General features: G+C 35.4%; 1 protein-coding gene and 1 long non-coding RNA gene across 7 annotated transcripts; one reads left to right on the top strand and one right to left on the bottom strand.

Annotated features, from left to right (window-relative positions):
- Positions 1–2,162: 2,162 nt before the first annotated feature.
- On the top strand, positions 2,163–5,449 carry LOC110883945. 6 transcript variants are annotated; one of them, XR_004870533.1, is made up of 6 exons: positions 2,164–2,621; positions 2,910–3,204; positions 3,291–3,411; positions 3,502–3,616; positions 3,742–4,577; positions 4,733–5,449. It is a non-coding gene; the product is annotated as an uncharacterized LOC110883945 (long non-coding RNA). The 6 variants fall into 6 exon arrangements; XR_004870535.1 differs by having other exon boundaries at positions 2,166–2,621; positions 4,421–4,577; XR_004870534.1 differs by having other exon boundaries at positions 2,163–2,621; positions 3,502–4,559; positions 4,657–5,449.
- Positions 5,450–8,651: 3,202 nt separating this feature from the next.
- On the bottom strand, positions 8,652–9,329 carry LOC110880515. Its single transcript, XM_022129031.1, has one exon. The coding sequence runs from the start codon at positions 9,327–9,329 to the stop codon at positions 8,652–8,654; it is 678 nt and encodes a 225-aa protein (XP_021984723.1).
- Between the last annotated feature and the right edge of the window lie 13,547 nt (positions 9,330–22,876).

The raw sequence follows: 22,876 nt of genomic DNA, 5'->3' as shown, positions 1-22,876 counted from the left end.
ACAGATGCGATGGTTTGAGTGATAGTTAAAGGATCCAATGTTATATTACTTGAGCACCGTTTGGTTTATGACCTTATGATGGTTGGGTTGGTAATTTTCAAATGGTTGTGAGTAGTTACGTTGTATATGTAAATGAAACGTTTGGTTGATTTTTTTGTAGCATATATAGATAACATAAAAGAAGAGGTATGTGTGTTAAATGAAAAGGTATGTGTTGAATAAAAGGGTATGTGTGTCTATTAAAGGGGTGGGAGTTGCTTTTTGTATAAGAGATATAATATAATATTTATATTTATATTTAATTTTATTTATTTATGTATTATTATAATAATTCCGAGTGCATTTTGTTTTTCCCTTATAAATTCATTTGAACGTGTCAATTATAGTTGATTTTTTTTTCCTTTAGTGTGAGGAACCACTGGTACCGTATTTGTTTTTATGGTTTTCTCGATGCAAAACACGTGTTAATTTCATCTTGTGTGTCTCTCTTTCGGTTGTTATTCTATTCTGAGTGTTGGTGTCATATCGAATTGAACTGATACCGACCGAAAGTCCATTGTAGAGCACAATAATCCCACTTGTTATATATAAAGTATTACATTTTATGCTTTTTTGTTACCACATTTCGGGGTGCTGTCATGGACGAGCGACAATGCACGAGGATATGCATGTTTTGTTTTAGCGGTAGAAGAACTTGGTATGCTAGATGTTTTGAATTTATTTTAATTTACTTGATTTGTGCTTAAATGCGTAGGATCATGGTTAATGCAAATCTTTAGAGAGTGTCTCAACTTCTCAAGTCCACGTGGTTGGGAGTTAGGCCTCTCCATGATGAGACCGTGATAGGTTAAAACTAGTGACTTATATCAATAATCGGGAAGGATGGCTCTTGACAGTAATCGATAGCCCTGTATAGGGCATCGGTAGGCGACTCCGTATAACGCCTTAATAGACGACTCATGACAAGAAATAAACTCTTTTCGCGCTCTATGTCTAAAGCTCTCCTTGGCTCAATTTGTTTATCATTTAAAAATATTTTATTGTACATACATACATATAATTATATTATATATATACCCAGTGGCGGAGTCACACTTTGAACAACGGTGTCGTCCGACACCATTGAATTTTGTGTAGCAAATACAATGTATAATAGGAAAAATCCGAGCGACACCATTGTTTTTTTACGAGCGGCACCATTGTCTTTTTACAAACGACACCATTGTTTTGTTTTCTTCTAAAAGAATTACATAATAAACAAATTTATATTTCAAAAATTAAGCCCGATTACTTGAATTTAATTAGTATAGTTTAAATCAATAAAGGTCTGTGCTTAATTTTTTTTTCTAATACATTAAGCATTATAGCCACATGTCTAGTTGGTTTTGTTCAATTGTTTAACCTAACAGGAAGTTTGATGATCATTTGAATGATGCGTGCACTTGTTTGTTATCATGAGAAAGAAGGTTTTTTTTTTTTTTTTTTTTTTTTTTTTTTTTTTTTTTACAAGTTGCCATTGAAAAACATAGTGAATCGTTTTCAAAACATGAAAACACGTAGAGGGCAACTATTAAATGCATTTTTTACATATTTCAAATGACTTTGTAATTTTATTATGTGTTTTTATTCAATAACATTGTACTTTTACTGTGATATTTGCTTTTATTATGTGATTTAACCCGGCTAGATCCGAACCAATCCAAAAGTTCGACTCCGGGTTACTATAAACCGATCTATCTATTAAAAAAAAGACATCATAAGAAAAAATTTCTGGCTCCGCCACTGTATATACCGGTTGTTCCAGTTTATATATTGTACTCAGTATTCTTATCATCATATATAATAATATTTACCATATAATATTCATCATGCTCAAATGTGGTATTATTTTTGTGTGAATGATAAATTCATTTAGGCTCGCAAAGTAAGGTTTTTCTTTTAATGGTGAGGATAATTTTATTATAATAGATCTAGCCGGAATGTAGATATATATTAAACATACAAAACTACTAACGTAAAGGAAAGTTAACAAAATTGAGACTACTCAAGTTTTCTAGAATTGAACGTTTAGTTCTATTTTTGACCCATAAAAATCTTGTGGCCTTGATTTTTTCTCATGTCTTTGAGTTATAATTATATACATATATGGAACTCATTAAGTCAAACCACCATCCAAATTAATATCCACCATTAGAGCCACTTAAACTCACAAAATAAACTGCTATGGTGGCAGTTCTCAGCAGTTTCTTCTGCCTTCAACCCACGTCTTACTAGCAGTTCCCTTTTCTACGTCTTCAACCCACATCTTACTAGCATTTATTGATAAAATTATTCAGTTCCCTTTAAAATCCTCACTCCCTTGAAACAACCCCACTCACCTCTCTTTCTCTACGCTCACATATTGCAAAATAGGGAAGAAGCAGAGATAAGATTTGGCAAGAGAATAAATTAGGGCATCATGATGACGACGTCTCCTTCATAAACTCAAGCCCTCAAACGATCCCCAACGCTCTCTAATGTAGTGATGTTTCCAAGATTTCTCCATTTTTGTCGGATCTGAATATTCTTCGATGGAAGCACACGACGTCAGTTTCCGCCATGTTCTGGTTTTGCGTCGCTGTGTAAGGAGATCTTGCTTTTATGTGTTAGTTTCATTTATCATTTGTAGTGAGACATTTAGCAAAATTTAGTTTTTGATGATTATTTCTAATTTTGCTGTTAAAACTTTATATTATGTATAAAAGTAAAGTTGCTCATACGAAGCTTATTGTTTTGGGCTTTTTTATTGCATTAGGCCGGGTAATAATCACAAGTTGTATTTCTTTGTTCATCACTTCATCAGACAATTAAGCGTTTAAAGACGCTGATCGAGAATGAGTTTGAGATTGTGGTTTTTTTTAACATTGCAGAAGAAAGGTTTAATGATATAGTTGGAACTTGGAAGTGCATATTATGTCGCACCATTAAAGTTCTGCATAGATCATACAGCTTGGAAGCAGATATATGGAGTGTTGGGGTTATTAAGTGAATACCATTTTGGGCAAGCATAGAAGCATGAATATTTTGTGCGGTTTTGAGGGCAGACCTAATTTTGATGATATATCGTGGTCTTCTGTATCACCAGAAACTCAGAAAGTAAAGATTTTGTTAAAAAGGCTTCTAATTGAGGACTATAAAAAAGAATGAGTGCTGCTCAATCTCTCCGTAAGTGCATTTCTTCTGTTTTTTTTTCTTGCAAAAAAAAAGTTTCTATATCAATTATCTTTGTTAAATCTATATTATGTTATTAGACATAAGTTTAGTTCCAGTCGCATGTGGGATGACAGCTCATCCATGGTTTTCAATTGAGAGTCATCCAATTCCTTTAGATATATTGATTTACAAACCACCATTCAAACTGATGCACTCAAGGTAATCTCCTTTTCTAATGTACATGAATAATACATGATCATATCTTTGGTTGATTTTATGATAACATTATCGTTTTGGGGATAATTGCAGGTACTTTCAAAAGCTCTGATAGAGAATGAATTCATTTATCTTAGATCCCAATTTATGCTTTTAGAACCAAACAAAGGTGAGATGGGCACGTGTATCTCTTGACAACTTCAGAATGGTAATAGTTTGCTTCCAGTTTAAAAATGATGGTTATTTCTTTTCAGTTTTCATTTATATTAATATGTTATCTCTTGAAGCTTACTCTTTACTTGTAAGTTTATTGTTACTTTTATAACATTGGAGGTGAGTTTGAGCGGAACCGGATATAGTTAGAAGCTGAAGACCTTACTTTAGACATTAGGAGTGGAAAAATAGTTGGGTCGGGTAGAATTGATAATGGGTCGATTCAAGTTGTTTTATAGTACTGGGCAGAACGGGTCAAGCAGACCCCCAATTCCCTAGACACCTTTTCTTGATAGTTGAGCTTTGTAAGTTTTTAGTTTGTTAAAATATCTTATATACTTCACTATTATAGTTACAATTTAACTTGTGGTTACTAAAGAAATCTATGAGCATTGGAATATTGGATGGCTTTTGGCCCGTTTGACATGTTACCTTTTAGAGTTAAATATTTTAGCTTAACTCATTTGACCCGTGACTTAAATCAACTCATTTTGTGTGCGCGCGTGTGTGTGTATATATAAATGGGTCAAAATTACTAAGCGATAACATAATTTTTGCACTGGTATGAGAAATATACTGATGTGGATGATGTCATACGTGGGAGTACCAAGTTAGTGTTTGTTTGGATTTGTGCTTAAAACTTTCTCAGCATTATATCCTGAGGCATGTTAGTGAAACTCACCTTTTTGTCTTTTTTTTTCACCGTTATCTATAATATCTTATATGCTAAGTTAGCGTTTGTTTGGATTTGTGCTTAAAAGTGTTATGTGATACTGAATAATCTTAATCAAATAATCAGCTGAAATAGTCATCTAAAAATTGGCCATTTGATGAGGTTGACCGTTATCTTGGAGCAAGATATATCCAGTGAGCATCTCGAAAGATTCTTCATATCCGAAATTATTAGAGAATATAGCTTCATGCAGTTTTGTAACGAGGTTCCTTACTTGTGTCATGTAAATTTGCAGTCTTTAAAACATAAAAATATTTTGAGTTTATCTATCTGTTGTAAGGTTATATCTATTTGTTTGACAGGTAAATGTTATAAATTACCAAACCAGGCCTAATTCAAAAGACTTCATTCAAGTTGATGGGGCTAAATCCTTTGCAGTTATCATGGACTTTTGAAAAAGCAGGTGCAAAGCTAGAGCGGCGATGGAAATTTAGACCAACTGAGAATAAGAGGAAGAAAGCTGTCTCATGATGGATGCTAAACCACGCCTAAGTGTAAGAGTGACTTACATATCAAAGGATTCAGATCTAAGTTTTCATTTTTAATAAAGGAAAGTCAAAGGTATTTTGAAGCCTACTGGGAATTCTGCTCGTGGCATGATGCATGAGGTTTCATGTAAAGGGTCTAATAAAGGAAGAGACACATGTTTGGTTGTGCAGCCAGACTCTTCTGGCGAGGTTGGACCCCCTGGATACCGACTTGATGAAGTGAGTCCAAATGAGCCTGGTCAGATGGATTTAGGTGATGTTATGAGTCATGTGAACCCAACCGGTGAAGTCAATGTGAATGATCCAGATAACTTTAGAATAAATGGTGAGGATTCAGATGCAGTTAGCTAAAGCCGAAGTTGATGATCTCAGAACGGGCCAGGACCCATGTTTACAGATCACTGATAATTTCTTTTTGAATTTGTTTTGATTTGGTATGCTTTTAGGACATTTATTTTTGCTGAAAATGGTTTGAGATAACTGATGCTTACTGCCATTTTGTTCAAATGCATTGCAATTTTGTGTGGTTATAAAATGCAATTGACATAGAATGGACATGGTCAAATTTGCACTGTCATTTTGTTAATAATGAATTGCAATATGTCAACGTTTGTGATTTATTTTCTTATATTTGTTGATCCGTAAATGTTTGAATAGTTTTGTAAAATTGACAAATCTTTTTTTTACATATGATACGCTCAATCTTTTTCTTGAATGGGAAATATTTGGAGGCTTTGGATTACTTGCATAACTGGGAATAGTGGTCTAAAGCCTGAAATTATTTTATTCTTATTAAAAGCTATAACCAATGTTTGATCAAGGTATATTATTACGGTAAAGTACCCGTCCACCGGACGGGTATTAAACTAGTTAGCTTGATTATCGAAGATTTTGTGTTCTGTTGTTAGCATCTTGCCATAGTAGTTTTTTATCTTGATTTTCTTAAATAAATATACCACAACTATATCTTATAGAATTTAAACTCCTAACTTTTTGGTTGTGAAATATATATATATATATATATATATATATATATATATATATATATATATATATATATATATATTGAAAGGTGAATTTCATTAAACAAACCAAGCGGAAATCTCCAAGTTAGAGATAACCGCGGAAACAACAATTACATCAAAGAGAAATTAAAATTACACCAATCTCTCCATTCTACCGATCCCCCTTTATATCTACTTTTAAACCAAAGGAAACCCAACGACTTAACATCCGAAACAATTTGCGCCACATTCGTGTCTTTGTTTGTAAAGATCTTCTGATTCCTAGCTTTCCAAACTCGCTAACAAACCAAAATAATAACCCCATATAAAATATCTTTCTTCATATTCGATCCCCCCACATAATTAGCAATATGCAACACATCTTTAGTCGAGAACACATATATCGGAGGTAACTTACACCACGATACAATGGCGCTCCAAATTCCATCAATAAAACGACACGCCGACAATAGATGGTCCGAAGTCTCTTCCGCTTCACCACACAGAGCACATAAGCCATCGCCAACCCTTATATTCCTTCGACGAAGAGCTTCTTGTGCCGGGATTCTATCCATACTCGCCCTCCACATAAAAAGGTTACACTTGTTCGGTATCCACTTGCACCATGTAAAACTTGTATTTTCGTCTGTCGTTTCGATCTCTTTCAACCATTTCCTAGTTTCTTTAACCGAGAATTCCGCAATCGAACCTTGCGTCCAACACCATCGATCATCTTTATCTTCCAAATTCACCTCGGCAATCATCCTATGACACTTTATCAGCTCATCGACCTGAGTGCTGGTATTCGGATAAGTCCTCCACTTCCACGAAATGCCATTTCCTTGATCTTGAGAGCCGATTCTTTGACAAACCAAACACCACTTATCCTCCTCTAATCGAAACAAGTCAGGGAACAATTTTTTAAACGGCTCATTTGAAACCCAAGGATCCATCCAAAATCTCACCTTTCTTCCATTACCCACATAACCCCGAATGGTATTAGAGAAAGAATTACCTTGTATCCTCAATCTAGTACCAAAAGCGATCAACTTACTCCAAGCCCCGGAGTAACGCTTATTACAAGGAAATAATTCCCACCTTCCGGTCGACCCGTGCACCGCATCTATAACTTTTCGCCATAAAGCATCATGATCAACACGACACCGCCACAGCCACTTTAATAATAAAGCATTGTTACTACCTTGAAGCTTAGAAAGACCCAAACCACCAACATTTTTAGACTTTGTCACCGTATCCCAAGCTACCCAATGAACCTTATCTCTATCCTCAATTCCACCCCAAAGGAAACGTTTAATAATAACTTCAAGTTTGGAAATAACACCCACGGGAGCTTTGTATAACGAGAAATAGTATGTCGGAAGACTTTCAAGCACAGATTTAATAAGAATAACCCGTCCTCCCATCGATAAGATAGTAGCCTTCCATCTCGATAAACTTTTACGAAACACCTCAATAATCGGCTCCCAACTATTAATACAACTCATATTTACGCCCACTAAAATACCCAAATACTTGAAAGGAGTCACGCCCGACCTACACCCCATACTATCCGCCTGCAAACCCACATGTTCCATGTTCTTACCCACCCCGAATAGGCTCGATTTATGTAGATTTATTCTAAGGCCAGAACCCAAATGAAAAACACGTAAAATCCTCTTCAACGCATTGAAATTAAACCGAGACCACTCACCCATCACCATCGCATCATCTGCATAAAGGAGGTGTGAAACTAGAGGCCCATTATTTGGAAGACGAACCCCATTGAAAAAACCGTTATCACAAGCTTTGCGAAACATGCCTGAAAGAGCCTCCATTACAATAATAAATAAAAATAGAGACATCGGGTCCCCTTGTCTAATCCCTTTCCCACATCCAAATTCAAATGTCGGGGAGCCATTGACGAAAACAGAAGAACGAGCCGATTCAAGAACACCTTTAATCCACATACACCATTTCCCAGGGAACTTCATTTGACGCATTACCGATAATAAAAAATCTCAATTGACATTGTCATATGCTTTCTCGAAATCGATTTTGAACATGAATAATTATTTCCCCGCCCGCGTAGCCCACGACAAAATCTCACTAATAATTAAAGGACCGTCAAGAATATACCTCCCCGATAAGAACGCCGATTGGGTTTCATGTGTAATCTTACCCATTACCTTCTTGAGTCTATTCGCAAGGACCTTTGAAATAACCTTGCTAATAACCCCAATCAGGTTAATAGGCCGGTACTCCCCTAGATCAGTCGGATCACTGACTTTAGGAATCAATGTAATAAAGGATGAACCTGCTCCCCTACTTATCTTTCTGGTCGAGAAAAAATTCTGCATAATTGCTACAAAATCATTAGATAATAACGACCAAAATTTCTTAACAAAGAGAAAATTAAAACCGTCTGGCCCCGGCGCTTTATCACCACCACATTCGAAGACAGCATCCTTTATCTCTTTTTCATCAAAAGGCCTCACCATCTCGGCACCATCATCATCATCCAACTGTTTTAGACCGTAACATTGAAGCGTCGGCCGATAATACATATCCTCCACAAATCGCTTTCTAAAAAAACCACAGACTTCTCTTTTCATTAAACACCCACTCGCCGTTTACTATCACGCCTGGAATATTATTTGACACCCCCCTTTTACTTATAACACCGTGAAAAAAACTTGTGTTCTCGTCTCCTTCTTTGGCCCGACAAATCCGCGCCTTTTGTCTCATGTCTTTAACTTTACAATCTTCCAACTCCTTAATTCTCTTCTTTGTTTCCACAAACACCCATTACTCCGTATCTGTCAAATCTCTATCCTCTACCATCGCGTCTAACTCAATCAATTCCTGCTTTAGATTCGCTTCTTCCTCAGCTTCTTTGATAGATTTATTCTTCCTCCACTTAACAATCTCTTGACGAATCCTCTTAAACTTATTCGTTAAAACAATATCAGGCGCCCCACTACCACGAAACTCATTCACCGTTTTAACAACGATATTCTCCAAGTCAGACCGTAGAAGCCATGAATTGTAAAAACGAAACGGTTTGGCACCATAATTCCGAACCTCCACCTTCAAAACCAAAGGGTTATGGTCCGATTTATCTCTAGCTAAAGCTCGATATTCAGCATCAGGCCAATTATTTATGACATCCCCCGAAACCAAAATACGGTCAATGCTACTACACTTATTCCCCGAAACAAAAGTGAACTTCCTACCTTTCAAGGAGTACTCGTGTAACCCCACCTTGTCTATAAAATCATTGAACTCAGAAGACACCGAAGCGTTGAACTTAGAGTTCCTTCTCTTCGATCTATCTCTAACACAATTATAATCCCCTCCAACAATCCAGAAATCATGATCGCGATTAATAACTCGTTGAAGGTCGCTCCATAACACTCGCTTATCCACCACTATTTGAGGTGAGTAGACATTAATGAAATTAATACCTTTCCCCGTCTCTTTCATGATACCTTGAATGAACTAAAAATATCTGTTCTTTTCGGTTGACAACACCGTAAATCTCTTTGGGTCCCACAAAGAAAGCAATCCACCCGATCGACCCGAAGCTCCAACCCACTCGAAACCAAATTCACCATTACCCCAAAATTTCCTCACATCCAAATCATCTAGAGACGCAACTTGAGTCTCTTGAAGCATTATAACCCAATCTCATTCGCCATTCTCAAAGACCGAATCCTCTTTGGAGGGGTTGTGAAATATATCACTTGTTCACACCGGTATCCTCTTGGGAGGGGTTTAGTCGTTTTTTTAACGCTACAAAGGAACTTTCTATAATAACAAGCTACCAATTACCTAAACCGCAGAACCCTGCAACCAAAACATTGCATTTACACATACTAAGACACCGAATTCCACCTCTAGCTATAGTAGTTTATATGAGAATTTATGTTGAATATATTCTTATCTTTTGTAAATAAATATATATATTTTTTTTAATTTATGATATTTAAAATAGTTGTTTATATGAGAATTTATCTTGAACTAGGATTAAGTACCCCGCGTTGCGGGGAGGCGAACACCAATGCCACACTATTGCCAGCGATCACCAACACTGAAGTTGCGGCGTGTTAATGCGAAGAAATTAAACCGAAACATAAAACATATAAAAGAATAACTAAGTCGATCTAGGACTCGCACATTACGATGAACCTGTCAAACAGGAAAAGATAGATGACGTAAAAACGTTTAACCACACACGCATGTTGCGGCGTGTTAACTCGCAAAATTTAGAACGGAACGTAAAACAAAAATTTTGCTTAAAAGTAAAAACTCAAACTTTTTTTTTGAAAAACTTTCAAAGCATAAAGTACAACACTTTTATGCCTAAAAATATTGGATATAATAGTATTAGGTAATTATAGTATCAGGTAATAGGTAATTATAGTATTAGATAATAGGTAATTGTACAACCTAATAAGCACATAATACAACACCAATTATATATATTATATATTATATGTATTCATACAAATTGCAACTTTAAGTCACAATGGGTTGTTTAAAAGTCACAACGGTTGCCTTCTCTTTTCTTTTTGTAAACCATCACGACAAATTGGAAGGGAATATTTTTTTTTCCAAAGCGGCTTCAAATGGTGGCTGGGTGAGAGTCTTCTGGGTATGGGTCATGCTGAATGGGCCATGTAAATATTGCCTTACTAATCGACACACCCTTAAAAAAATAAATCGCCTCACACTAATCGACACACCGCTTCAACTTTAACAATTGACACACCATTTTAATCATCTCAATAATGCTTCTTACTGTATTCCATACCCATTTAAAGAATTAATTAAAGGAATTTATTTATTAAATTAAATAATAAATCAATTGCAAAGACCCACTTTAACTTTATCTGCAACCCAATCGTCATACCTTTGACATCCCTTCCCGTTACCCAGTTTTTTCAACCCCTTCCCTTATCAAGCCATATAAAGTAAATAGAAGTGAAGACGTGACGTATTGTAACAACGGTTAGTGCTTTGAATTCAACAAAACCACTTGATTTTATCATCCCCGTCCAGATATACTCGGAAAACCAACTCACCCCCGTCACAACCCTACAACATAACACGCTTTATATCCTCTTAACTGCACAAGTGGTAGACACACCCTTATGGAACCAACACAAACATTCAACCACAGTCGTGACTGAATCACAATTCATGATAATCAAATTGACGCGTCTCTTCCCACCACCGTTTCCCCCAGTCTGCAACCGTTTCACACCCAATATATATCCCTCACCACCACCACAATATGTGATCACCCGTCTTAAACTTTCTCAGACTCATTTTCAACCACTCAACAAGAGGAAGAGCAATGAAAATTTGCATGGTGTGAGGGGAGTTACTTTTTTGAAAATTTTGTAACATTTTATTTATTTGTTATTCAAAAGAAAAAAAAAATCAGTAAATAACAGTTTAGTATTCATGTTGTCGCAGGCCTACCTAATGCTACAAGAATTTTTTGCAGAAGTAGGGGGGTTGAGATGGAAAAGAGTGCCATTAGGTGGGTTACAAATTTGTTTTCATATCTAGGTAAGTTGTAAATCGAAACAGCGACCTTCATAGAGAATTCTGTCCAAAAGCTGCAAACTCTGCAAAAGCTGCAGAAAATTGTTCAAAGTCGCTGTATCATGTTACAACCTTTTGAAAGTCGCTTTTTGATATTACAATCTTCATAAACGTCGCTGTTTGATATTACAACCTTCACAGAAATCGCTGTTTCACTTTACCATCTTCATAAAAGTCGCAGTTTCATGTTACCATCCTCATAGAAGTCGCTGTTTGAATGTACAATCTTCCATAAGGTCGCAGATTCATAAAACCATCTACATTAAAGTCGCTGATTCATAAAACCATCTTAATTAAAGTCGTTGAATGCCTTGAATGCCTGTGTCGTTTTGCAGCAGGAGTACATGTGAGTGGCGACATTGAATTTCTGGCCATACAGTACCCTTGCATGTAACATAATATGACCAAACCCTCAATCTCCTTGCATTTTCGAAAGTAACCCGTTTGCATTTTCGACTCCAGATAACGTTTCTGGTGGATTAGAGGATGTTTACAAAGCAGGATGTGGTCTGCCACTGCCCACAAGCGGAGAAACCACCTCCACAACCGCCACCATTGCCACTTGTATCGATGGTGAAGGATTCTGTCACGAACAGTTGCCAATGTTAACAGATTCTCATGATTCCTTTTCCATGAGTTCTCAATCCACACGTCCTAGAAAAAGGCAGTCAGTCAGTCAGTCGGTCATATTATTTGATTTTTAAGGTTTCTACTTAGAATCCATTTTGAGAATTAATCTTTTTTGTTTCAGTTTCATGATGTGTCTCCTATGTCTTAAATCATATACTTTATTCATACGTATTTATATACCTTTTATATGAATCAGCAACATTTTCATTAACATTGTTTTATGAATCAGCAACCTTCATTAACATTGTACCTTGAATCAGCGACCATTTATCAGAAAGCTGTATGATTTGGCGACTTTCAGCAAGCTGGTTATATGATTTAGCGACTTTCAGCAAGGTGGAAACATAAAACAGCGACTTTCATCAAGGTAGAAACATGAAACAGCGACTTTAACAATGTTGTTATATCATACAACGACTTTCAGCAAGGTCGCTGTATCAAACAGCAACTTTCAGAATGTTTTGCAGCTTTTGCAGATGGTCTGATTTTTTGACAGAATGATCATTGAAGGTCGCTGTTTCATGTTACAACTTACCTAAATATGAAAACAAAAAGGTTGACCACCTAATGGCACTCTTTTTCATCTCAATCCACCTATTTATGCAAAAAATTCATGCTACAAAGCGTGAAGGATTTCTGGAGGTGTAACCGTAAAAGAAGAAGGAAAATGAAGCAAAGTTCAGACAGATGTAATTATTTTTCTACGAAAAGAGGACGTTTCATTTCGAACAAATGGTGGAACGGCAGGTGGCCATATACCTGGCATTTGATGCCATTTTTTTTTTTTTTTTTTGGTTTTTTGTGTTATGAATGTGTAGAAGAAACTGAAAGTTTGAATAATGGAGATGTGAGAATTGATTTTGGATGGTGGCATCTGGATGATACAGATTGTATGTATTGTATATGATGACGGTATTTGATGAGTTGTTCGGTGCTCACCCACTGTTTTACCATGAATCTTTCACCCACTATTTACCATACATATACTGTATATAACATACAATGCCAGAAATAACATACAATGCCAGAAAGGTAGATAAATAGTTTTACCATGAATCTTTCACCCACTATTTTACCATAGATATATAACATGCCAGAAAGATAAATAAATATATTATCATTTTTCTAACTATTATGCACATATATTTTACCATCCTCTCAAATAAAAGATATTTATAAAAGTTAATATTTCTATGTATTTATGCTTAACTTCAGGAGATGGGGTGATATTTTCTTTGACATAAACTATAATTATTTTTTTGTAATGTGAGAGAGAACGAGGTTAAAACAATCGGCTGTGACATTCATTTTTATGGTTCTGAATCGATATAAATCCTTTGAGGCATTTAGGTTTTCTCTGCTATAATAAACAAATATTATCATTTCAACTTATTCATCTTTCCATAAAAAGTTTTACGTAACCGTCTGCAACGCACGACCATTTATTTTTTCTCCAGAATTTACCGTTCCGCCGCAACGCGCGAGTTTGCGTTAACTCGTAGTAAACAAAAGACAACACCTAATCCACCAAAAATCAATTAAGCACACAATACAACACCAATATGCATAAACCAATTACAAATTAATAATATGTAAATATATTCATATATTTTGTAAATAAATAAATATTTTTTAATTATAATATTTAAAATGAGAAAAAAGAAAAATGAATTATTAAGTCGTAGACATAGAGCCATGAGGAGCCATTGTTGGACCCCACATCTTGTCGGCTTGTCGTTTGGATTCTTTGTCATTCTCTTCTTCTCATTTTATCGTCAATTTATTTTTTCTGTTTTTTTTACGAGATTTTCCTCATCTAACTTTTATTATTATTATTATTATTATTATTATTATTATTATTATTATTATTATTATTATTATTATTATTATTATTATTATTATTATTATTATTATTCCTTTACCTTAAAGAAATGTCACAATGACCCCTTAAATTATGTTGGACTAGCTCTCTTTTTCGTGACACTTAATTTCGTATATGCTTGTATAAATAGATGGGAATTACATCTTGAAATATTTGTCATATCTACGCGTCATGACCCTAGATGTATAATAGTTTGCGATGACGTACTAATGTCACTCGAACGTAAACAAGTGTTTACCATATCTACTGAATTTCTAACTAAATCCATTGAATTTCTAACAAATACATGTCGTAACGTTTCTTTATTATTACGTTTTTAGTTTAGATGTAGTTATTCTAGATCTTATATTACTTTCATGAAATTGTAGAGAAATTATTAATTTTTTTAATACTTGAATTAAAAGTTTATTTAACTTTTTTTAATACTAGAATTAAAAGTTTGAATCATGGCTTTTGCATTTAAAGTCAATAAATTACATGTATTTGGAAAATAAGCATACATCAATCACCCTCCACTTTGCATGCTTAGAATAATTATAAATTTGAATTTTAATTGATTGGTTGTGTAAACGCAAGTTTAGTTGTCGATTGCTTGTAATAAATTAAAAACGTTTTAATAACAATTTAGTTTTCTAATATATTTATATGACAATATTCATGTCATAATTGTAAGATTAAATATATTATGTATTAATATTTAATCTATAGCTATTATAATCATTTACATTATATAGATCAAAATATATAACAACCTATTAAATAATTAGTTGGTAATTGTTGATGGACCATATTACCCTTAGTAACTAATTAGGTTTCCTCCTAGGTGCTTATATAAGGAGACTTATGTGGAGGTTAAGGGGTTAGACAGTTACACAATTAGAGATACCCCATAAGCATAACATCATCACGTTCGACCTCCCTCTCCTACGGCCGATACCCTTTTTGGTTTTCTTAGTCACCATCATCAGTCAGCACCCTAAGGAGGAACCAGATCACCTTGACAAAGATGTCGAACTCCATGTCGTCTTCTCTCACTGGATTCTCCACTGCACTGTCTGCGGTGACAGGTATATTTTCATGTTTTCCATTGTGTTTAGAACAGAACTGAACCAACATGTGGTATCAGAACATATGTTGATTAGTCAGTTCTGTTTTCGTATCCATTAATTCTGGGATTGAAATCATGAAAACAGAATTTTGATAACTTAATAAACGGTGACAGCCGTTTCGAGTCATAAAGGTCCACTCGAGATCACTGTTTTTGGAAAAAGGATTGATTATATGTTCACTCGATTTCAACTGGGTTATATTTTGACCGAAATCTGTTTAGAAACTATTAAAATTCAGGTTTTGGGTTCCAGAATTAAGTATTAATTTTTAGGGTTCATCACATGTTCTTAGAAAATTCAAAGATTCTTTTATGTTTTGGAATATGATTCGGATTATTAAGTGTTTTTCCTGTTTTGATCTGATTTTGTCCTCTAAACATTTTCGAAAACTGTTATTAGATAAACATATTATGATTTTCGAAATATTTGGTAAAATTAGATCAGCACTGAAATAGGAAACACTATCACACAATCCCTTAAATTTCGAATTTTTCAGTTATGTTTCACATTCACAGCTGTTAACAGGAAGTTTCGAGATCCCTTCAAACGAGCCGAAACCAAGATCTCGACTCGAGACCACGAGATCTCGACTCGAAATCATAAAGGTTCTCAAATATTGACAACTCGAGACAACGATTTCGACTCGAGATCATAAGGTCTCGACTCGAGACCATAAGGTCTCGACTCGAGACCACTGCGGTTTCGACTAAGGGCTTAAATTTTCATAACTCGAGACTGTGGTTGCGACTCGAGACCTCATTATGAGTCGAGATCTCATAAGGTATAGTAGTCGAGACCATGGTTCCGACTCGAGACAACAAGGTTGCGACTCGATACCTCATAACTGACTCGAGATCTCATAACTCAGTCGAGACCTAACTCGAGACCTAACTCGAAATCTCATAACTCAGTTGAGACCTAATTCGATCCGCGCTAACGGGTGGTTTGCTATTAAATGATTGGTTTTGTAATTATTTAGTTAATTAATCAGAATCAGATAATGTTTTGCGAAACCAAAATAGCTTAACTTGAATGAGCTTCTGATGTATCATTTCTGGCCAAAGCTGACTTGATAAATCTACTTATCATTCAAGTATTACGAAAGCTATCTTAAGTGTGCATCATAAACATGAATGTCTTAATTTCTGGCCAAAGCTGATTTAATTCCTTCATAGATGGCATACTTAACAAGTGCATAACTAAAGTGATTGTCTCAATTTCTGGCCAAAGCTGATTTGTTACAACCACTTTGCACATATGCTTAAATGATTACACTTCTGGCCAAAGCTGTTTTGTCTTCGTTTAAGTTGTAGGATCGTTTTCTTACCTGACGAGTCGTTCAGAAGAGTGCTTAGACTAATTCAGAGGCGGAATTCATTGAATTAGTCTTCGTAAAGCTTGATTTCACTACTTAACGTCTCCTGTATTGATTATATGTCAAATTACAAGCTTTTGGAGACAAACGGGCAGAGCTTCGCCTTTTCACACACACCTACTCAGTCAGACCTCTGGAACCGCTCATCTGGACTCCTATATATAAGCATTTGGGATCGCTTATATGGCATGGTCCAATAAGCGATCCACACCCTTGCCACTCGAGCGATCCATCTCAAAGTCACTCGAGCGGTCCAGATGATATGCCATTCGAGCGGTTCACACTCTAATTGACTAATGAGGGTCCAACAAGCTCAATTCTATACAAGCTTTCTCGTTTTCCTATCACTATACAATCTGCTCTACCCTAAGACTCGAACGAAGATGTAGTCGACAGACAACTGCACCAACAGACTCCCCCTTGAATGTTGACGGAATCTTCAGTGAGAGTCTTCAATCCTTCCCAGCTCTTCAATCTTGTTCGATCTTCTTCAGGAACTCTGCCTGGAATCAATTTTCTTCAGAAATTCCTTCCTGAAACCATATGCCTGGATCTTTCTCTGGTTTTAACTTTCGTCAGACTCCCCCTATCATCATGTTGGGATCTCTGTCTGGAAATCGTTATCACCATTGAAATCAACTCATGGCTTTCTCTGTTTAAGCTCTTCTCTGGTTCTGATATGTCTCCTGGCTATCTGTAGCAACAGGATCAGAAACCTGCAAAACTTAACCACTCTATCACAAACCAAAATAATTATGATTCAACTTAATGAATCAACTAATCATTTGATACTTTTTACAATTTAAACACTGATCACAAATTTGAAATATTTCAATTTCTGATTCAACCTAATGAATCATTTTAAACAATTCAAACGACTGAACCAACCTGTCTGTTCATCAAGTTTAGCTTTTAAGATTTTGAAAATCAGCTCTTCATCATCAGTTGTCAAAAATCTTTTTGGATTTTTCAAAATATGAAATGTAAATGAAAAGATAGAAATTTAAATGCAAAACAAACATATTTTTGTGAGTTTGTGCAAGAGGATCATATCAGTTTTGAAACCCATCACAAGCACCGTTAAGCTTCTAATCGTTTTAAGTTCTAAACGATTCACGTAGATTGACGATATAATTGTCCTCTTAAATTTTCATACAATTTTCAATCTATTCAGGATACTATTTAGGTATCTTATGAACTTAGTTCAATTCATGTGTCCCACCTCTTGAATATACTCCCGTATCCAGAATCCCAATATTCAGTCTTACAGGTATGAACACTACAATGATGTCTGTACATAAATTAGGGGGAAAATGCGAGAACTGAGGGATCTCAGGTCAGAACTTCCGTTCAGCAGAGAGATATCAGTTTCGACTTAGCAGTGTGTCCCCTTTAGAGGATCTTTTAGCTACAACAGATGATTATCAATTTTATTGTCTAATCATCTGAGGGCTTTATGCTATGTTTCAAGCATTTTGTGGAAATATTAGCCAAGGACTAGGTCAGAACTACCGTTCAGCAGAAGTCCCGGAATAATACCCCAGACATCATAGAGTATAAACACCTAGTATATCAGAATACGAGACCTTTCAAACGAGATTTCAGGGGTTACCTATATATCCAAGTAGTGTTCCCCACGAATTTCATAAGTTTGAAATTTTAGGTTTATATCCCGAATAAATCTACTAAATGTACAAAAACCTATCGTCACATCATCAGTGAGACCGTTTATCACATTTTGCATTACATTTCTTTAGCGTGCTGTGATAGTCCACTGATTTACTATCATTTCCTCTTTTATGCAACAAAAACTCATTTTTACAATTTTTAATGTTTTTGACATTTTCAAATTTTCTAATTTTTTAACATTTTTCTCCCCCTAAAATCAAAATATGTTTCAATTTTGATTTTCTTGGAAAATTTGAAACAAACTGTACAAAAGTCGACAACATGATGAGAATCACTTCAATTCTCCATCCTCTTGGCATAAACAATCAGAACTCCCCTTCACAACAAACTATTTTCCCATTGTGATTTCAAAACACTTAAGTTTGTTTTAATCAGAATGGTTTTTTCCGGAAAATAAGTTTGATTGCTTTTATCTTTTGTAAAAATGGGGCAAAATCATCACATTGTTTACCAATTTCATGAATGATAGTTAAATCAAGTCTAACTCAATGACCTTGATTTAATCACTTGTAAGATCTACTCCAATCACTACCATATAACCACTTGTATGGTTTAGCAATTAAGCTCTTCAAACCTGTTTTTCAACCAATTACCATCTTTTGGTTAAATTCTCAAGGTGCCGATTCCTACTCCTCGCTTACAAACCTGGGAGTTCTGGCAAGTCCTGCAACTTTTCAAACAGATTTAGAAAGATGCCGATTCATGATCCACAATACCATCTTGGGATCTCCGGCAAGTCAGGGTTTTTTCATTTAAAAAGATCCACCCAAGCCCGACCAGCCTTGGGTGTTTTCGACAATTTTTCCTCAACCAATGGCTCTTCTGGCTTTAACGAACCAGAATCATTGCCTGAATGTGGCTTGTCTGACTTTACTGAGTCAGATTCATCGCCGACATGTGGCTCCTTTGTTTCCGAAGAAACAGATTCATCGCCAGAAGGTGGCTTGTCTGACTTCGGCACGTCAGATTCATCGCCGACCTTTTCCTTCCTCTTCTCCTCTTTTGTCCTCAGATTTGTATCTGATGAATTCTTTTTGCTTGTCTTTTCAACTGAGGGAGTAGATTCATCAGAACTGTTATTCTGTTTGTCTCGTGAACCCGAGAACAAAATCTTCTCAAGATACTCTCTCGCCTTCTTCCTCTTTTTCCTCAGTCGATCTTTCTGCCCCTGTGAAAGTTTAACTTTCTTTTCCTGAATTGACTATACTGGAACTTTAGGTTTCAGAACCTTCTGCTCCTGGGGCTTGACTTTGACTGGAATCTTTGCTGATTTCTGAGAATTAACCCTCAATCTTTCATTTGATTTCCTTGGGCAATCTCTGGCAATGTGACCTTTAATGTTGCAATTAAAGCACCTCCTGGTCTCATAACTCCAATACTGGCAGTTAACAGCAATGTGTCCGTGATATCCGCAGCTGTAACACACTCTGTTATCGTACCAATCACCATTTTTAGTCCAAACGCTCAGATCAAAGCATTGTTTGGCTTGGTGATATTCCTTCCTCAAATTTGTTGAATTTGGCTTTGAAGCACTGTGGTCCGACCTGCACTACTTATTACCAACATTTTTTAAGTTTTCATTTTTTATTTTATTTAATTTTTTCTTTTGATTGGATGAATGATCTGATGAACTTTTAATATCTTTTCGAACAATTTTCTCATTGTTAATTTTTTGTTTCTGTTCTGCTTTCTTCTTCAAAGGTTTTTGCTTCGAGCATTCACCCTTTTCAGTTGATTGCAGAACAGTTTTCTGAAATTTTTCCTTTTTAACATCAGATTTTTCATCACAATCTTTAACTTTGACTTTGTCAAAGTTTGTGACCTTGTCACTCATTGGAACAGAATTGATTGGTTTTGGACAGGGAAAATTCAAACTGTCTGATTTAGTCACAAAACCTATCAATTTTTTCTCAAGTTCATCAATCTTGCTTCTGGAATTCTCAGCTTCTTTTTCAAACTGAGATATTCTTTCAAGATGAGACTTGATAGAATTTTCATTTTCAATTTTCAAGTTTTCAAGAACAGATTTTTCATTTTCCAAAACATTTATCTGTCCTTGAAGTTTCACTTCATTAGCTTTCAGATTTTTGTTCTCCAATTTTATCCAGAAATCTTCATTTTCTGATGATTTCTGTTTGCTTTCAAAAACCTTTACATTTTCTTTCAACTTCTTGTTTTCTAATGTCAAACTGTTCATTTTACCCAACAGTTTGTCATTTTCAATTTTCAATTTCTCACAGTTTTCTTGTAACATAAGAATCTGTTTAATATCAGCTTGCTTCTCGTCTTCCAACTTCTTGACTTTTGATGTCAAACTTTCCGCATCCTTCAAGAGTTTGTCATTATTAGTCTTGAAGTTGTCACATTCGAAGCATACTGTTTCAGAACATGAAGTTTCATTCTTCACAGATTCTTCAACCTCCGGCACTTGTTCTTTCTCTATCTTATATATACCTGCACCAAAGATTGTAACAAGATCAAGAGGATTTCTATTATCATCAATATAACATCCTCTTTTCATATCATACACCGAATTTCTTTTTGTTTTCAAACAAACATTGATTTTTTTATTTATTTCTTTGATCACTTTTAAACTCAAATCTTCCAAATTTATTTTTATCTTATCCAATATTTCTCTCTTCTTTTGATAATTTTCATAATCGTGATTTTTAAGTTCGCCGATGAATTCATTCAGAGTTAATTTTGAAAAATTAGAATTTTCTTTCAAATTTTTCAAAAAATCATCCCATTCAACTGATAAACCATTAGCGAACTTTGATACCATCTCAGCTTCTGATATCACTATTTGATTTTCCTTCAAATAGTTCATCAAACGATCAAAACGTTTCTCCAAATCATCCAATTTTTCATCTTTCTTACTCAAAAAGCCTTTGAAACGTTCATACCAAATTTCTTTTGATATTTTCTGATAAGAACTACTAAGATATTAGTGGTGTTCAAAAAAATCCGGATCCGAAACCGAATCCGAAATATCCGAAAATCCGTATCCGAAATATCCGAAATTTCGGATATCCGAAAATTCGGATATCCGAAAATCGGATAATCCGATTTTTCGGATTCGGATTCGGATATGAATTTCAAAAATTTCGGATAATCCGATTATCCGATATCCGAAAACTAATTATTTTTTTATAAATATATATAGTATATGAGCATTATATTTTGTTTGAAGTATTGTAAAAGTTAGTAAAAAAGTAGTAAATAATTGTATTCGTGTGAATTTATGATTGTTTTTAGTTTTAAATGTTGGAAATTTATAAAATCGAATATAAGTTTAGTTTTAATCTATACACGAAACGGATTTTTTGATTTTTTTTTATAAATTCGGATATCCGTTTGGATATCCGAATCCGTATCCGAAATTTCGGATATCCGAAAATCGGATATCCGAAATTTCGGATACGGATTCGGATATCAATATTCATTATCCGAAATTTTCGGATATCCGGTTTTCGGATATCCGAAAACCGGATAATCCGATCTTGAACACCCCTATAAGATATCCTCGATACCAACTATTCATTCTCTCAAGATCATTGTTTTCTTGCACATCAAAACTCATTGTCATTTTTTCGCAAATCCAACACGTGCTAGTTGACTAATAAGCGAATCAACTATTTATCAGATGAGCAGTCCAGACAAATAACCACAAAAGCGAACTAACAACTGTTCTTGAAGCGGTCCAAATAATATTCAGATAAGCGATCCAAAATCGACCGTATGAGCGGTTTTAACTAAACCGTTCGAGCGGACCAAGAATTGTCCGAATGAGCGATTCAAGCGCTGTTCGATCGAGCGGTTCCAAAGATGTTGTTCGAGCGATTCACAAAGTAACTTTGGAGCGGTCCAAGGTAATTAGACCGAATAAGCGGTTCTCAAATGAAATTTCGAGCGGTCCAGACTAGTTCAGAAACGCGAACACAATTCGAACATCATTTTGACCCACTTTTTCTTCGAATTTTTGCACAAAACTTTCCAGGGTTTGTCTAAGTACTATTGCGCACAGTCTGTGAAAATTTGAGCAAATTCCGACCGTGAAAACTTTTCGAACTAAGAAAAGAAGGTGTAGAAACCAGAAATTTGAGCGAAAATCGAACTAAACGGCAAGAACTCTTCCTCCTGAGCTCTGATACCACTTGTAGGATCGTTTTCTTACCTGACGAGTCGTTCAGAAGAGTGCTTAGACTAATTCAGAGGCGGAATTCATTGAATTAGTCTTCGTAAAGCTTGATTTCACTACTTAACGTCTCCTGTATTGATTATATGTCAAATTACAAGCTTTTGGAGACAAACGGGCAGAGCTTCGCCTTTTCACACACACCTACTCAGTCAGACCTCTGGAACCGCTCATCTGGACTCCTATATATAAGCATTTGGGATCGCTTATATGGCATGGTCCAATAAGCGATCCACACCCTTGCCACTCGAGCGATCCATCTCAAAGTCACTCGAGCGGTCCAGATGATATGCCATTCGAGCGGTTCACACTCTAATTGACTAATGAGCGGTCCAACAAGCTCAATTCTATACAAGCTTTCTCGTTTTCCTATCACTATACAATCTGCTCTACCCTAAGACTCGAACGAAGATGTAGTCGACAGACAACTGCACCAACATAAGTAGAATTTTAACTAAGTCTATTATTTTGATGTTAGTAATAGACAATATCACAGCTTCATAATGTAAAATGGTCATTATTTATGCCTGCCTT

The sequence above is a fragment of the Helianthus annuus genome, chromosome 10 (assembly GCF_002127325.2).
Source record: "Helianthus annuus cultivar XRQ/B chromosome 10, HanXRQr2.0-SUNRISE, whole genome shotgun sequence".
Taxonomy (NCBI): domain Eukaryota; kingdom Viridiplantae; phylum Streptophyta; class Magnoliopsida; order Asterales; family Asteraceae; genus Helianthus; species Helianthus annuus.
This window is presented reverse-complemented; position numbering and strand designations above follow the sequence as displayed.